We start from the raw sequence: 19,188 nt of genomic DNA, 5'->3' as shown, positions 1-19,188 counted from the left end.
ACATGAAATGTTTGGTTGTTAGCAGACTACCTGCTAAGTGCAATTCATTTTTTTTGACAGTTGCAGGAAGGTAATTATCAGTGGTTGTTGTGAGTTACTTTGAGTCCTGCCGGCTGTGCACAATGGGTCAAAGTTTTATGTCCTTTGGCTGAACAACGTGTTATGTAAGCATCCCAATGGAGATGCAGAAAAGAGTGATGACCTTTGGACAAGGCCTTCTCCTGCACAATGAATTGAAATTAAAGATATTAAAAAACACAGGAGCAGATGCAACAGTTCGTCTTCACCACGTGGCTGGGGCCTGTCTGTGTTGAGTTTTGGATAACAGGATAAGTGGAAGAGGATGCATAGATGGCATTGTAAAACACTGAGGTATGCAAAGACGTACCACACTGACTAGACAAGGTAGGACCAAGATTCATAAAAGTAAATCTGTAGTTCTGAACTGGGCTCATTCTTTTATTCTCTGGCTCTTTTTTATTCTCCAAAAGGGATTGTTTTACACTAGTAATAACGTTTCCAGTCAAACCAGGTGTTATACTGAGCATTTCTTACAGGTAATAATGTATGATTAATCATTGCAATATATGTTAGGCACTCATATCTTTGGCTAAAATAACATTTATACTCTATGTGTGAAAGAATTTTAAATTCCAGTTAGGTTGGGACTCTTCAAAAGAACCATGTTGGCCAGAAATAACTGAAGATGTAGTTCTGTGCTCTGAGTCATAGCCTTTGGACATCATTGGGAAACCCTAATACTATCAGAATGCGACATAAACAATTTCCTTGAGAACCTGTTTCCCTGCTGTTTTCTTAACGGCTTAGGTGATGAGTTCTGTGTCTAGAAGGATGCAGAATGTATAGTAGTACAGAGGAAGTAAATAGGAAAAATGGCTCTTTTCCTGGTGTGGTGCTTTGGATGTCATTGAGACAAAAGAGTTTATGGCTGATGGTTGATGTGATGGTGAAGTGATTCCTAGGGACTTTCCATTTAGTTACAACGAGTGTCCTTGCGCTTTCCAAGTGCAAGGACACTCAGTAGGCTCCACTGGGGCTTTTTTCTATAGAAAACGTAGCTTTTTTTAGCTATTTTATAAAAAGGACTCAAGATAACATACATTGATTTGCAGTAACATCTTTTGTTGGCACATGAAGTATAAATTTTAGTAAAGCAGAGAAGACCATTTGGAAGTGAACACTCCTGCAATTCTTTAAGTGGTGAACATCGTGATGTGACGGCAGCCACGGGAAGAAAGGAATTCCTCTATAAAGTTGTTCTCTGTAGCAATGAAAGTAGTGCTTGAATTCCCAGTGCATTAACATTCTGCCAGAGGAACAGCTAATCTTGATGGCAACTGTTGTGTAATGATAGGGAGATTTACTTTTGATAGAAAAATGCATCACACTGTAAGTACATCTCAAAGCAGATAAATACGCTGGCAGCTCCACATCTGTGTGTGTGTGTGTGTGTGTGTGTGTGTGTGTGTGTGTGTGTGTGTGTGTGTGTGTGTGTGTGTGTGTGTGTGTGTATGGGGGGAGGGAACATTTGTGTATTACAGCTTTCTAACACTTCCGCTCTCTCTCTCTCCTCTTTCTCTCTCTGGGTTTAGAATGAAGAGACAAATTCCTAATGGATGAACACAAAAATGTTCTAAAACCTCTCCGCATATCCCAATATCCTCCTGTTTTCACTTACTTGGCAGTGCTATGTAAGCAACTTGCAACACTTCCATTCTGGCATCCCTGTTTTTTTCCCCTTATATGCATCCGTAGTGTCTGCATCAGTGATTTTGGGTTCATATACAGTTTGTGTTTGATAAAGCTTTGACGAGAAGAGAACAAAAAAGCCTCCGAAATAATACGAGAACTGAAAGCAGGAACTCAATGTGATCTACCTTTGGGAGTGGAGATTATACCTGCTTAACGTCAAACTAACCAAATACCATAAAAAGAGGCTATGATTTCAGCCAGCTGAATTTGCCCCGAATCACAGTGGAGAGGTTAGATGCTGGCATGAACGTCATAAATCACATTTCTGGGACATTTGTAAGGCTCATGGGCAGCAGATCATCGAATCTGCCCATTAGGGATACATAGCAAACTGAATTTCTAAATAACTATTATTGTTTGTTTAGTCTGGATCAGAACAATTGAGACAGAACAAAATAAGTTGTGTATTTGAACTTTTTTCAAGGTGGCAAAAAAAAAAAACCCTGAAAACTTCAATAAAAGATATTGTTTATATTTTATTCACTGCCTCTCATCCCCTTTTGATTTCAAGATCATTTGCCAAACTCAGATGGTGTAGCCTTTCATATTTTCTTTTTTGGAAGAAAAACAACAAAAAGGCATTTTTTTTAGCACTAATTTTGCAGCTGCACCTGTATGTGGTTTGAGATGTATTCAATGCTCGCAGTATTGAATGCTCGCAGTATCTTTATCATTAGCCCAAAGGAGCTACCACGAATATATGAAGGCTGAAAGAATAAAATAATGGAAAAATGCATAGCTAATTCAGTCATGCCTTTTGCAGTGTGCAATAGTCCTCAAGTTTCAACATCGGGCTCCTTGAACATTTCCTTAATGAGGAGTGTCAGTCTGTGAGCTGCAGGCTAATTCAGTTGTCACTTAGTGAGAGGTAGGATACAACCTGGATAGGTCACCTACTCACAGGTGCCTTTAAAGTTCCAAGAAAGTCAATTTATTAAAGTCACGTTTCTTTCATCCAGAAAATACAGGCATGACACAATTTATGTGTTAAGAAAAAAACATCAGCAAGAAGGTAAAAGCAAACTGCAGAAAATCAAGAGGCCTGGAGATGTTCCTCTTAAGGGGGGCCCTCATTATATCAGCAGGGATCACTAAATGAAACAGCATGGCACGCTGATAGATGAAGGAGCAATTTCCTGTTGAGTTTTAGTAAAGACATATTTGAAAGAATATTGGACGTTGCCTTATAAAACACAAGCAAAATAAAGAGTGAATGTTAGTTTGAGTGGTCTCCAGTCTGGCCCCAATTCAGATGTGGTTTAAATTTTTAGTATTGTCAGACCACAGAGAGTGCTTTCTCGTGTTCATGTCCGAAAGTGCTCAGTATGGATGGATGTGTTTGCACATTTTCTAGGCTTAATAAACAGAATACCTATCTGGCCTTTTACTCTGGCTGTTTGTGGTGAGGGTGGTGGCTCTCACTTTATTTTAACTAGAATAAGTTTCAGATTTTGTTACGTGAAATTGACTTCTACTGTGTTTGGATTTTTTGCTTTTGATGTTACATCGTTTTGTCTTAATTGCCAGATTGTTTCTAATATGCAATAGTGGTTACAGTAGATCATTCTGTTCTCACAGCTTGATGTTAACCAAGTGGGGCTGTGACAGCATATGTGTGGGTTGTAAAACTGGAATGATAGTGGAACTGGGCATCTGTGTGTTCAGTGTTGCCATTATAGAAGACTATACCTCCCCCAGCTCTTATCTAAAGATGACACAACATATTATCACAGCCAGACTCACACATGTCACCCTGTCTGGATAGAGAATGGATGCCATTAAAGATGAGATCATTACTGAAATTTTTCAAGCAGACATGTAACTAAACTAAGCCTTCACATGCCAGTGCTGTCACTGTCCTAATGTACCCGTTTTATTATAGAAATAATGAAATGTGTATATTATAATACAGCATAACTGCGGTGACAGTTATGCTGTGTTATGAAAAAGGTCTACCAACTTTTGTTGCAGACCAAGCACACCCCCTATTGGCAATGGCAATGCCCAGCTGGACAATGTGCCCATGAAAGGCTTCATTAAATGACCAAAAGTCCAAGGCGTTAACCCAGCCTACAAACTCCACAGATCACAATCGGATTGAGTGTCTGTGAGGTGCGCCAGAATAAGCCTGATCCACGGAGGCCTTATTTTGCAACCCACAGTAAACAAAGGATCTGCTGCCAATGTGCCGATGCCAGAAACCCTCACAGTTTCAGATCCCAGATAGATAGACAGATGTTCTGTACTGCAACCTACATTGTTTTGACCAATAATTTCCATTTCAGTCTAAACCAAGTGTGTTAACTCAGATTTCAATGAATGTTACCAAATCATTGACTTTCTAAAGCATAAACAAACTTCTTGTTCAACTTCATGCAGGTGCAGTCTGCAAAGGATATGCTGTCTCTAGAGGAGTTGAGAAAATACCCAGTCAACAAGGACATGTAAGGTTAAGGTGTGGGCACCAAGATAATTTTACGAGTAGGCTTCTAGATTTGGTTGGTTATGAATAACCACATGACTATGATCAACAGCATTTTTTTTTGTCAAAAAATGATTATCTCCGTCTTGCTCACCTTTAAAATGAGGTGGTTAGTACACCATCTGATAACTTACTCATTTTTGAATGTCTGTATTGCAATCACAATCATCTGAGTAATTCTGTGCATGGCTGGAAGACTAGCCATTTTTGTTAGCATGTGGAGTAAAAAGAACAGGCTTGCTAACATGGGTGTGTGGAGCTCCAGTGCTAACTTAAGGCTGAGATAGACCTTAACCCACTGAGTCCTATTTGCCACCGGATAATCATAGAGTTGACATCAGACTGTTTAAGCTTCTGAATGATGGGGCTGGAGAGTGTTAAAAATGGTGTGGAAGGCAATAAAAGCAACTGAGCATAAGCTGCACTGTCCTCAAGATGTTGTAAAACCAAATGGATAATAGCAGAAACAGCATCTGTACCCCACCTCTGTCTATGAGTAAACCGCAGAGGGTCTAGTTTACTGTTCACACCTGATTTCAACACAGACACCATGCATTTCTCCAGGCATTTCATTGTCCAAGTGTTGACAGGTCAGAGGTATTTTAATTGCACAAGGGGGACCTAAACAATGTTAGGTAGCTATGTTTCATGTTGTGGAAGATGTGTGTAGCTGTAGCTGTTTAACACTTACTTTATGTGTTAATCAGGGTCCACATACTTGCCAGTATGAGGTTACTAAATCATAACAGGACAAACACACCCAGATGAATAGGATTTTTTGAGGTAGGTCACTGCAGTGGAGACCAGGTGCATCACTGACACGAGGATGCACCAGTTTGGCTCAAATTTCTGCTGTGACTACTGAACCAAGTGGATCTAACCTGACATCTCTGCCTATGTGAGAGACAGTATAAAAAAAGAGATATTGGGATTTTAGCTGGCTTCCTTGCATCACCACAATAAATGTTTGAAATAAGTTAGTCAATATGTCTATTTTGTGTGCACTTAAAAAAAATCTAGTTTAATGTCTTCCAGTAGTGAAATAAATATCCGTCTGCCTTTGACTTAATTGACTGTTTAACTTTAGTGGCAGTTGGGTGTATCAGCATTTATCTAAATTACTACTTCCATCTAAACTAGATCAATACCTCCTTGTGCTGAACAGATTATCTGATGGTGACGTTTGGGCCAAGGCCCGCTAGGCCAGAGCCTATGACAGCTGGAGAACTGCATTAATATGACTGCAGAGGAAAGAGGGATACTGGTCCCTAGAGATGCTCTCTCTCTCTCTCTCTGTCTGTGTGTGTGTGTGTGTGTGTGTGTGTGTGTGTGTGTGTGTGTGTGTGTGTGTGTGTGTGTGTGTGTGCGCGTACGCGTACGCGTGCACATGAGCTGATAACAAATAACCTTAAACCCTTTTCTTTCAGGAGGATATCCTAGCTATCATAAGGAGAGAGCCAGGGTACACCCTGGAAAGGTTTCCAATCTGCCTTTGGCAAACAAACAATTAAATAAAAAATAAATAAAAATAAATAAATAAATAAATAAAATAAAAATCCCTGTTTGGCTTTGGGGGATTTCTTCAGTACAGTTGAGTATGGTCAAACAAGTGTTCATCCAACTGATCATAGAAGAATCTAGGTGATTGCCAATTTATTCCACTTTGAGAAATGTTGCAGGGTTGATGAAGCATCTGCCAATTTATTTAAGGTGATTAGTCTACATGGAACTCCTCTTGCCACAAATAAACACATAATAATGTTTTCAAATCAGGTACACCTCATCTTCCATGCAGGTCACACTTGCCAGCTGCAATCAGTGCTGATTGCTGGAATCCAATTTTAATAACTAATACTTAAAAACTAGAATCAGACTTTAGGTGATTAACATTCTGGGTCAATGAGTGTATGGCAAAAAGAACAACAAAAATGACCATAGTTGACCATGACTGTAAACTAGGGCAGAAAAAAAGTGATATTGAATGCCTGAATACCTCTGGAATTAATATAAAGAGTGGAATTTGGAGTACCAGACTCCAGGTGAATAGAGACAAAAGAATGTGAGGATAAAAATATTTTTACTTATTTGACTGTACAAACATGCAGTAAACTACTGCAGAAAAAAAAACTCAGGTTAAAGATGCATACAAATAAAAGTTTCAGTAAAACCAGAATACAAAACATCGGTGATGAGAACATGTGGCTTCATCTTCCTGCCACCATTTCTGTCAGTTTCCCAAGAACCAGTTTAATTCTCTATGTTGTTGTGTTTTATTTTTTGAGTTCCTCTATCTTTGCTCTTCTGGATTAACATTTAAAAATAATTCAAACATTTTCTCGAAATGGCTGTTCTGGTCTATTTCTGTAGATGGTTGGGATATGGCACAGGGAGAAGAAAAGAGCTGTACTGCAGCGGAATCATTGATTTATGAGTCAGGAAGGGAAAGGCTACAGTTTTTGTATTTAGAATTATGATATTTTTCTTCTTAAGCTTCTTTTCAAGAATTCACTGAACTGTAGTTAGCAAAGATATTGCATTAGCATACTTACACGAAGATACTGAAATGGATACCAAAGCATTATACATATCTCACCTAAAAAAACCTTCCCAGACTGGATTAAGATAAAGAAAGATATAATAAACATGTTTATTAGACATGTCAGCTTGCTAACTGAATACAAATATAACCTGCTGCATGTCATATAATCAATTTATGTACAAACATGCAACAACGCAAAGCAATCATTTTGGAAATAATAAATAAGTGTAAGATATTAATTTACCTGTGTTTACCTTTTTTTTCTCTGTTATGTTTTCTGTTATCTGGGCCATGCAGCCAGTATTCATCTGACTTTAAGCAGCAACGAACTGACTGGATTTGTCCTTAGTGCTGATTGGTTGTTCTGTATGTAACGCAGACGCAACTGATAGAGCTGTCCGAGGTTCTGATAGAGTGATTTGCCTGGGCTCATGCCTGTAGCATATTAAACCATTCCAAGCAGATGTGTAAGACACCAAGAAACACACAATCATATCTCATCTCAATATATTAATACATTAGTGTAATTGTAATTATAACAGTCTAACACACACACACACACACACACACACACACATATATATATATATATATATATATATATATATATATATATATATATATATTCAAAACCTTAACTTGGTGCTTCCGCTTAGTGAAACCACGCATGTGTTGATCCGTGCTGCAGCAACGTGCATCAGTTCCTCTCTGACCCCAGTGTTAATCTGCATTCAGACTGAGGCTTCGCTGCCTTTCTTGGCTTCTCGATAGTGGAGCAGCTTATTTCTTGGGGCTTCGCTGTTTTGTACCAGTCTTGTAGGCCCCTGCCAGTGCTGTCGAAACGGCAACACACACGCACGAAGACGGGCGATACGAAACGAAGCTTTTCGACTCGCGTCGATTTTGTTTTGGCTGATTTCACACCGCCGCGCGCTCGCCTCCAGTCTCGATTTGCAGAACGGCTACTGCTAGCGTGCGTAATGTATCGCAGAGAGGAAACAAAGTAAATAGACGGACACGTCCATCTGCAAGAAAGAGGAGACGAAGATGGTGATGATGGCTTCGCCAAAATCAGCCTTCAAATGCTCGATACCGATGGCGAAGCCTTCCCTCCCGCTGAAGCTGCTTTTCTGGGTGTTTATTGTCGTGAATCACTCTACAAGGTAAGATATTAACGCGTATTTTTTCTCAAAACCACGACTGTGTTTCGGCCCGTTGGTCAGCATGTTTCAGATTTTTAACAGCAAATATAGCAGTGCCTCCATTCCAACACTGACGTGCTATTAAGGGGATCCTGAGCCGTTGGGTAGCTGAGAGGATGTCGTTTTGTATTTAGGGGGAAAAACCGGAGCTTTCGGTGTACATGTGGCACGTTTAATTGCGGTTCCAGTTGAAGTGGAATATTGTTAATAATATTAAAATTGCCTCAGCGATACACGCATGCACATTGTATGTGTGCTACACCCTGTGTATCAATGTGTTGTTGGTGTTTTTAATTTAAAAAAAATCCTCACAAAGATCTACAGATTGAATATTTGGCTTTGAAAAGCGAATAACAGTGATACACATTTATACGACGATACCAGTGTCTCCCTCCCAATCTGCCCCGCGTTAGATGTAGCATAGTGGCAGGCTAAGTTGAGTGAAGCTAAGGCTACATTTAGTCTGTTAAGCTGTCTTCAAGTATATTCTAAGAGTCAAAGCCTTGTTATGAACGCACTGGCCGGAGGAGGTCGAAATGGAATAGAGGCCACATGAAAACAATCGGTTGTTATAAAGGCAAACTTGAGGATAAAGAGGGAACCTTTCCTCCCACGTATTTGAAATAAAAAAATAAGCATTTCAAAATGGCAGACAATCACACAGAGAATATAAATATGAAGGCACAATAAGGAAATGGACAGCACATATGCACTGATCCTTGCCCAACACAGGCACACAACCAAAAACACCTGACATTTCTGCTTTAACTGTGGGCCGAAATTGTGTTTGTTACAAAGACAATGAAAGAGAAGAAAGAAAGCTGTGTGGCTGCTCCTGTGACGACTTCATCCCTGTATAGTGAGATAAGAATACTGGAGAGCAAGGGGATGGTTAGGCTCCTCGCATCGGTTTCCTCTTGTGCTGCTGGAGGGTGAAAAATGGAGGCAGATAAATCAACCGACGTTCAATCACCGTCATGCTGGTCAAAACCTTGGGGCTCCTTGCCCAGATCTACATTGTTAGGCCTGTGTATTTCTAATTGTCTGGAAAAGTAAAGTGGTGTATACAATGCACTTGAGTAAATGCTGCTAATCAATATGTGACCATATGCAGACACCTGTGCGGCGGTCACACTTAAAGTATGACTCAAACTATTTTAGAAGTTTCGGTCCTATGTATGGCATAATGATTAAAATGCATCCACTGACAGGAAGTAATTTATGATTCATGTATGAAAGCTCTTTTATAAGACATCAAGGTCTTTGCATGCATTCAGTATTTTGTGCTACTTTGTGACTCATTGACATTTACTATGTGTAGTGATGTCAGACTGCATCACAATACGTTAACCCAGTCAGTTACTCAGGTAGTGCAGTCAATTACTGTCACAGATCAAATTTTGCAGAACACCCTCAAGCAGAAGAAGGGGGAATTTGGTTGCAGATTCTTTGGTATTTTCTTCTATGCGTGGGTAGGTAGGTGTCAGATCTATAACCAGGATCCACTAGAAGATTTTCAGGCGAGGGATCATGGGAAGAGGGCCTCGACATGATGGAGTGATGTCAGAATGAGCAAAGTCTGGTGGTACTTACATTATGTGCCATCCCAGATGATGATTTTGCAAACTCAAGCGTGTTAGGTAGCAGATGAAATTCGTTACATAAGTCTAATTTATTTATTTGCTTTATATTTTTAACCTTCTAGCATCAGTATTTATTAACTTCCTGACCTCCTACTGAAGTTGGTGGGACTTAATTGATCCATTTTGTACAGAACAAATGTAACATTATATCTCACTCAATCCATTTTGTGTGAGTGCACTTAAGGCCTGAAGAAGAAGAATGCTTGGATTAACAAAGAAAGTTGATTAAGACGTTACGTTGATCTAATTCTTGGACTAGGTGTTGTCTAGCCAGCTAATCTAAAGAAACCCTGACTATGCTGAACTTGAATGCTTCAGTTCCCAAACACTTGGTAACAAAAGAAGATTTAATAGAAGGAAATGGTAAACACGGTCCTGTCTTAACTTTCTTTAAACATGTTGCTAGCATAGTCAAAATGACCTTATAGCTTTCAGTTACATTTTAGAAAAATGGAAAGAATATATAAGATAACATTTATAACGCACACTGTGGTAATTTCTAAAGGCTTTCTGTGTTTCATTGTGGGACAAACATAAAAAGCTAGTGCCATTTATTCAGCACTGTGATTTCTAAGGCAACAAAAGCAAATTAAACTGTAAGTTGAAAGATATATTGATGCTGTCTGTTTATTCAACTAGCGCCTTTGTAGAGTTCAATTTCTGACTACAAAAATCTCTCAGGCAGACGTATTTTCTGTACATAGGATGTAATCTATGTCCATTCAATTTTTGAGCTGCTGTTAAGTATTAATAATATGGGAAACATTTCACTACACATTTTATGCTAATTGTATAAAGTAGCTGTTAGTATGTTAGTATGCCCATTGCAATTATCCCTATCTGCCACCGATTCTCATCAGTTTGTCGGTATTTTTAGACAGAATTCCATCGAATTGGAAACCTACAGTGAATTAAATGGTCTGCCAAACTGCCATACATCATCTGCTTCTTGTCACTTGGAAAGGGTCAGGAGTTTTGACAAACTGCCATGTATTCCATAATTAACATCATGTGAATTTGTGTCTTAGAATTCCTAAAAGTCAGTTCATAGCAAAGACTTGTTGTCATTTTTATTTTATTTTATTTTTTCTGCCTATAGTGAAGACAGTTTGACAGGTCAGTAAAAGAAACAGGCAACACTCATGGTTACCTTTCTACAACTGAGAAACTCTGGTAGATATTGAAGTCAAAGAAATTTTGGAATAAAGGTGGGAGGGCTTAAGTTGAAGCACTTTGGCCTCCTGTTGTTATAGACACACATATGTATTTACATATATATATATATATATATATATATATATATATATATACTCACTTTTAAAGAGTCTAAATTAATAGATTTTGGCGCTTTAAGTCTCAGTCATACAGGCCTAGAGACCATGTGACAACCTCTGGTTGCTAGGGAAAAATGTGTCTTGGCAAGTGGTTGCTGGAGGTTGCTAAGTGAAATTGGTCTCAAAGACACAAAGAGGGTGCTGTACCAAAAAGCTTCTTGTAATTAGTGTGGTCACCTGTAGTTTGCATTCAGCTGCAACACAAGTTGAAAAAATGAGCAGCTTTTATTTGGAAGATTAATTCTATTTATCGTTTGAGTAACAAAAATGCAATTGCGTCGTGGTTTTCAGTGTAGCGTGATATACCTCAGTGGACTAGAAAAATAAACATTTAGTGTCTTGGCCAGCGTGACTCAGGCCTTAGCTGTTGGTTTCACAGACAGACAGCAACAATCACAGTCACAGAATACAAATTTTTCCCGCTGTACTTGTGTTTGCCATGGAGCCAACAACTGGTTTCTAGGCCTGTGTGACTGGGATTTAACTTAATGTAAGTGAAATTATTACAGAAACGGCTCATTATATTCGCCCACTGATCAAAATCTATTAATATGCTCTAATCTTTGTAATGTGGTTTACAGTGGATTGGTCTGTAAATAGATTGGTTGTATTAGGATCCCAGAATGCAGTTAAGTAGAGCAGTTAAATCCTGGTAATTGGATGTTAATATTACAGCATGTGAGTAACACAACTTCAGTTGTTCATTTATTTAAATTTCCAGGTTGATTAAAGGAAAAACAAAATATAATATTTGAAACGTTTAGAGCCATATGATTTGTCAGTAAAATATCATTACTAACAAAATACAACTGTATATTTTTTCTTTCAGTCTGTAGAGTCTGTGAAAAGTGTTGCATCAACAACATCATGTACAGAAGAGTTTGTTGTGTTGTTGCCAAAGGTGCAAGATAAATTTCATGTTGAGTAATAAGGATCATGAAGGTTCATTAGATCATGCTGCTTTATTGGCTGCAGTTTGGAACATATGTGGTAGAGTGATAAACTGGATGAGGTCGAAAGCTGCTTATACTGCTGATATTACTGATATTATTGTTCTTGGACCCTCTTGTGAATATGTGAAACTGCAGCAGAGGATACTTCACTATTGCTTTGCATGAAACTTGAGATGAGAATTTAATTGAAATTCCAATACTGTCGTTACCACAGTCAATACCAGCACAATTATTGAAGTGCACATGCATAAGTATGAACCCAGATATACACATGCAGCATGCATGTGCAGGCACTAACACGGGGCTCTCTGTGGACCTTCAGGTACAGAATTAATAGGCAAACCCTTAGATCTGCCTGTAGTGAGGAACACATGGCTCTTCCTTTGATCTACTCATATTTGGAACATTTCCATATACACAGAGATATTCTGTGAGATGAATACAGATGATTAAATTGCAGCAATCTGAAAAACTGCATACTCTATCTATCTATCTATCTATCTATCTATCTATCTATCTATGGTAGATATCCCATTCTTTTGTTTTGGTAATATATGGCTCTTAATGGTATCTAATGTAGGAGGACTGCTGTTCAAAACATTAGTCACACCCAACTGAAGAACACAAGAAAGCTATCAGTGCTTCTACCCTTGTGTTTTACCATGTTTTTTTCATTCTTTCTCATTCTTTACTATTTTATTCAGACATCTCCCCATCTAAAGCCTCGTTGAAAGCTCACAAATATTTCAAGGTTGCTTTTCTGGTCTGTTGGCCATCTCCTTGATCTAATCCAGCTGTTGCTAGAGGTGCCCAAGTGATCCCGATCTGTGATGGTATGAGGATTAGAGCCAAGAGAGGAAGTGTCCAACCATTTAGGTATCTTCTCATCTACTTTCTTATCTGAAACTCCCTGTTTTTTTTTTTACTAAATCAGTATGTATATATAAAAGGAAGTGTTGATAAATATTCAGACATAAAAATAAATTATTTAGACATAAGACCAGTAAAACATCATTAAAAGACACACATAAAAACAGAATAGGCTGAAGGCAAAAAAATTGTCTGAAATCAATTTTAGACCAAAATGTTTTTGTGTGCTTATTTTCAAAGCACTCGGCTTTAAAGCAGATTATATATGTTTCTTTGGGACCCTTTTGAACACCTAATATGATATAGGTCAAGTATGTATTTGTAGAGAAGCTAAAAGGTTTTTGTATAGTTTTGCTGCAGTATTTACACAGATCTTCATTGACATTCTTATTGGCCTGCTAATCTCAGGAAAACCTGACCACCAAACTGCATTTCTTTATGTATTCTTTTCCTTCATGAACAAAAACCTTCTGGAGGGCAGTCCAACCACTGATTGCATAATGAACTGCTGTCTTGGTAAATCACACACTAATTACATACAGATTGTGCTCACACAAATTGAATGAAAAGATGTAGTGCAAATTTAGCTTGTGCTTGTATGCCTATAAATCTGCCCTGTGATCTCTTTCACCAACATGCCTCTTCTCTGTTCTTCTCTGTTCTTCTCTGTATGTTACTTACATATCTTCATCTTGCCCACTGGCAGTAAAAATCTTATCTTTTATTTTAAAAATGCGTGTTAATGGAAGGTCTTTTGAAGTATAGGATGTTGTAAGCTGATTAATTGTCCCTTTTATATTACATTAAGACTGCTTTTGTTTTAGTAATATAATTTACCAGGATCATACTTTGGTGTTGGATAGAAGGGAAAGCATTTACAGCTCAAGTGTGGTGGTATATGTGATAAGTCTGAGGTGAGAAAGTAAACTCTGGAAAAATGTCCTGTCCTCACATATATTTGGGCTCCTTAAAACCAGCTTTTCTGACAGATTCCCTTGTTTGAATTTATTCATTGTTTCTATAGAATCACTGACCTGAAAATTAAAGGAGAGTTTTAGCTGTTACTGGAAAAAAATACAGCAAAAGCACACACAAATCTTACACGTACTTACATTTAAAAAGAAAATATTTTGCAGATGGTATTATCGTTGGTATTACTAATACTAACAAGGTTGCTAACTATCAAACTGCAATATTTTAAACATGAACATCATGTCTTGATAGGGACAGAGTGTGAACAAGGCTTCCAGGAAGACTAAATAAATGATTAAAGCCAGTGCCACACGGGATTGTAGCTGTCATATACTTTTATATATTATCTTAGCTGCACATATCTGTATGACCCTCGCTTCATCTTGAGGTCACAATTAATATTTTTTTCCAACAAGACTGAGAACAGCAAAATTATGGCAAAAGCAGATCTGCATTTATGAATGCGTTCATACAAATTCAATTCTTTTCACATCAGATATCAGAAAGCAAGCAGTCTGTTTGTACTCCGAGTTATCTGATCTAAATGCTGCCTTAAACTGCCTTAAAATATCAAATATATTCAAAATATCTCATAAGGGTATTGAAAATATATGTCTATAGAAATATGTTTTTCCAAATAGTAAGTGAGCTAACAGATTTTACAGTGAGAACAAATGAAACTGAATGTCATGAAAGTTTAAGAAATGAGGCATTTGCCTACACGGAGGACACGCCTTGTATTTGTTCTTTTATTTAACTATGCAAGTACTTTGTTACACAAAAAATACCAGGAACGAAAAAAAATATTAAATCAATCCTTTAATCATTAAAATACCTTTCTCTTTCTGTCTTTCTCACCTAAAGATTTCTGCTTTAAAAAAAAACCCACATGGGAAACCACTGGGAAAGAATCTACTTTGTATCCCTTCAAAAGAATTTGCTGATTATATGCATTTTTTTACTCTCTCCCTTGCAGCTCCGTCCAGAGTGATGACGATGATGAGGTGTCTAACAAGACGTGGGTGCTGACTCCCAAAGTGTATGAGAGTGATGTCACACACATCCTAAACAGCCTACTAGATGGATATGACAACAAACTCAGACCTGACATCGGAGGTGGGCGCTGATTTTTCACAGATAATATGTTTAGTCACAGAATCATAAAGATATCTAGCAAAATTTGTAATTAGAGCTATTCAACAACGAGTCAACAGTACTTAGGCTTAGGTTTTGGGTTAAGAGTTATAATAAAAGTGACTTGTGTTACACTGATGTTACTGTAGACCGAAATGTATAACCTACTGAACCAGGTCTAGATTTGTAAGAGTGGCTGCACAAAGTTTCATTAACAATCCAGAAACAAAGACCTTTAAATGAAGTAGCTGGCAGTGTACTAAACACAAACCAGACAAACACACTTATAACCTCTGTTTAACAACAGAATTAGCCTTATGAATCATTGAATACATAATTCATAATAAAAAAAATAGATTTAGATGTAGTTATAATTATTAAGTCAATTTTCAGTAAAACAAAGCATTCATTTTCTGGTTCACTCATAAAAAGCACAGCCATTTCAAACATAATAAATAGATAATGAAAGTAAAACTTCCTTGCCATAGTCTTAAAATTTCAGTAGTCTTTAGAAATTGTGAAAAAACACTGTTGAAGCTTTATACCAGCTGTCTTTTTTTTCCGAGACCCTTACTTCTCTTAAAAAATGCACATGCATGCAGTACGGTCAGGGAAACTGTCACCATCCTGCAAGCCTGTAGACAGCTATCTTACTCTCTGGAGTCTGACAGACAGCTGAGCAGGACTCCTTGTCTGCAGAAGCCTATCACGTCCATCTGCAAGACCAGATAAGGGAGATACTCAGTACCTTTGAATACTTGATTAATGTGTCAGTGGTTTCCTGGGAAACTCAGTTAAAGTCAGAAATAGTGTTTAAGTGACATAGTGTCAAATAATAAAGCTGCACCAGTCTACATGGTACTATAAAAATTTGCTTGCTCACCCACTATAATATTCATACACATTTGGCACTGTCCAGTGCTGTATTCAGGCAAAAAATGACAAGGATAGTTTATAAAAATCCTTTACTACTTACTTCTCTGCTTTGTGAAAGCTTATACCATCGTTAAGCAATTTTGTTGCAACAAAAGGCCATAGTCCATTGTGACAGATGGAATACAGCACCAGAAAGATTTTGACCTAATTTCAATCATAACTTTATTAAGCATGACTAATGAATTGACCTAAATGATAAATTTATTCTGCGCATGAATGTAGCAGAGTAATGTTGATGTAGCATCAGCAACAAATCCTTTACATTAGTCTGTATTCATGTTTTCCTGTATACGATGTACATTATTATACGTATTTTACAGTATATTTAATACCACCTATAAAGTGACAGGTTTTATGAGGGATGGTCATTATTCTTGATACTTTGAAAGTGGGTCTGTGCTATAAATTGAAGAGCAGCTTAGATGTGCTTTGAGGTGAAGCTGCAACCAAGAGAGCCGCTGCTTAGCTGGGCGGCTGACTGCCACAGTCTTAGCCATCATCTTCAAATGTTCTGTGATCTTGCTCTCTCAGCGCTAGTCTTCCAGCTGCCACCAAGTTACACATCTACACAGGGGATATAATTAACTGGCTGTACTGTCATCTGAGCCAACAACCAACCAGTCATACCAAGGCAAAGTGAAGTTTCTACTCCACTTCTCAGAGCTCTCAAAGTTGTGGATTTAGATTAATTGCTGATTGTGCCATAGCTTCCACCGGAAGTCCATCGTGATGCTGATTTAATTTTAATGGAACTAGAGTGTATTGTATATAAAGAATTGAAGCAATTGGACTGTGAGACAGAAAAAATGTTGTAAGACTCTTAGAGGTGATCAGGGTTTTTTAAAGATCCACTAATATGGAGAACAGAAGCAAGGACTTAGAGTTGTTGTACACTTAGTTAGATGATGTTAGGCTTAAGCTTTAAAATGGCTCGTGATGTCCATTAATAGTTTGTTAGCTAACTGAGTAGTGGATGGATTGGCTTGTTTTATATTGTTACTAGGAGGAAGTTTTGAATTTTAGGAAGACAATAAAACATTTCTTTTCATATCAATGATATATTTTAGGACTGGGCGATATCACCCAAAATTCATATCTCAATATTCTTTAGCTGGATGGCGATATATGATATATATCTCGATGTTTATTGAAGTTATGCAAAAAATAAAATGAGATGTACAGTATTTGATGGCATCCTTTGTTCTTAGACTCATATATACAGTAGTCTGGATGACCGCCATCTGCTTAAAGTTCTTTTTCTTCACATAAGTAAACAAAAAGAAGAGAAAAACAAAACAAAACACACAAACGATGTTTTTTTAAAGCCATAAAGTAAAAACAAAAAGAGAGTTCTTAGTCACACTGTGTCCCAGATCTTTTCACATCAAAATCTAAATTAAAAGATGCTGAGCATAGTAACAAAGACAGATTTTGCAGCTGCTCTGTTCCCAACTTCTAATGCGTGACTGACAGCCTGGAGTTTGAAATCCTCTTTGTAACCACGTCTCTGAACAGGTGCCATTTGTGGTCCTTAAACACACACAATACGGTAATATTACGTTGAAATACAGTACGTAGTACTCCACGAGGCTCCTGACTACGGCAGCTGTAATGCTCCAACAATCCATCAAGCGGTGCGGCTTCGTAGCTTACCAAAGTCGTACTAAAACATTTTTTGACAGATTGCTGAGCGCCTTGTACCACATAAAAGCGGTTCGCAGTCAGTAAGCACAACCAGAACTCCTACATAAGGAGCACTGTCGAGTTTTGGGAAAATGAAAGGATTTTAGGCCGTGCAGCCTCGTGCATGGGGCTGAATGGCGTCAACACGTGAGCGCTGTTAGCTCATTAGCTGATCTTGTTGTTGCCTGCAGGTGAAGCGATGGGGGAGGGGGAGTTACAAAAGTGGACGAAGGAGAGGCAAACTCGCGGCTCCACAAGTATAATTATAACCTGATATAGACTATATCGATATGAACAATATTGTCACATCTCATATCTCGTATAAAAATATATCGATATATTTAAAAACTCGATATATTGCCCAGTCCTAATATATTTTTTGTTAGTCCCAAAATTTGATGTTTTTTTTTAAATTTATGATTATATATGTCCCTTATGATTTCATTGATATATCCCGCCCCACTTATTTACAGGTAACAATATTTGAGACCATTGCATATGTGTCTCATTGTTTTGCATGCATGTGTTTGTGTTCATTCGCGTGCAAACAATGTCAGTAGGGTGGGAGTGCAACACACATTTATGTTTGCCTTTGAGGGACATGGGAAATGGATGCAAACCTGCACTCACTTCCTCAGTCTCTCTCTCACACTCACTAAAGCTCCTACATCAAACCTTGAGGGTGGTTGAGTTTTAACCTGACTGTCCTCTAAGACATAGCAGCCAGTCATCCATGAAGATTAGATAGCAACATGTACAAGTTGATTCAGGCTACCTCAGAGGCTCTAGCAGAGAATGAATGTCCATTTGACACCAGCGTTCTTGTCTGGTCCCTGGCTGCCTAACTTGCTAACCCAGGAAAGGCAATTAGGCCACAATGGTAAAACATAAAAAGGTGGACAAGTGGTATAACTGCAGGTGCAAAAGAAGATAGATACATGCAAAACATGTGCATGCAAAGGTTTTCTTTGAAATGCATTATGCTTAATTAAAAATCAGACTTTGAACATTCATTGTAAAATTATGTAAAATATTTGTTTTGTGAAAAATGATATCAACAGTGAATACATAGAGAATGATTGTGTGGTTCTCAGAAACCAGTTTGATGTGGAAGTTGCCCATGTATTTTTAGTCTAAAGAAAGGAGGTCTGAACATTTATAACACTGAAATAATCTAGGTTCAACTCCTTGTTGTCAGCTAAGGAACCTGCAAAACCTTCAGGTTTTATAGGTTCTTTGAGTTCTTCCCATAGACTTTGATGTAAGGTTGGATGCATGTTGCATAGCTTCTGTGATGGATAGAATCATCTACCTTAAATAATGTATTATTGAGTACTCATGGTGTTTGTTTTTTCCCATTGGTTTGAAGAAGATGTTGCAAATTCAAAGCCTGACAAAGATCCACATCAAAATATTCAATTTTCAACAAACTTGGTGCTGACTGTGTAGATGACCTGTTTTCCAGGTGTGAATTAAACAACATGTTCATGTTTCTCCTCTCACTGCCATCTAACTGAACACTGATATTTTCCAAACACTTTCTATTCACACTTTCACAGCAAAGGGAATCGTCGCCTTCTTTTTCCCTTTGATGGTGACATATAAAACAATCTAACCCTTCTGGAAAATTTTGTGCTACCATATGAAAGATAATTTTTACCCTCTAA

The 19,188-nt window shown here is 37.9% G+C and overlaps 1 protein-coding gene across 2 annotated transcripts in view; it reads left to right on the top strand.

Moving 5' to 3' along the window:
* The first annotated feature begins 7,445 nt into the window (after positions 1-7,445).
* gabrg2 (gamma-aminobutyric acid type A receptor subunit gamma2) overlaps positions 7,446-19,188 on the top strand; it is a 43,007-nt gene continuing 31,264 nt past the window's right edge. For both annotated transcript variants that reach the window (XM_026181403.1, XM_026181402.1), the window contains exons 1-2: positions 7,446-7,957; positions 14,745-14,884. In XM_026181403.1, the coding sequence (XP_026037188.1) occupies positions 7,842-7,957; positions 14,745-14,884 (256 nt within the window). In that variant the 5' untranslated portion in view covers positions 7,446-7,841. The remainder of the gene's footprint in view (positions 7,958-14,744; positions 14,885-19,188) is intronic.

This window comes from Astatotilapia calliptera, chromosome 10 (assembly GCF_900246225.1).
Source record: "Astatotilapia calliptera chromosome 10, fAstCal1.2, whole genome shotgun sequence".
NCBI classification, from domain to species: domain Eukaryota; kingdom Metazoa; phylum Chordata; class Actinopteri; order Cichliformes; family Cichlidae; genus Astatotilapia; species Astatotilapia calliptera.
Note: the sequence above shows the minus strand (reverse complement) of the source record. Positions and strands in the feature narration are given on the sequence as shown.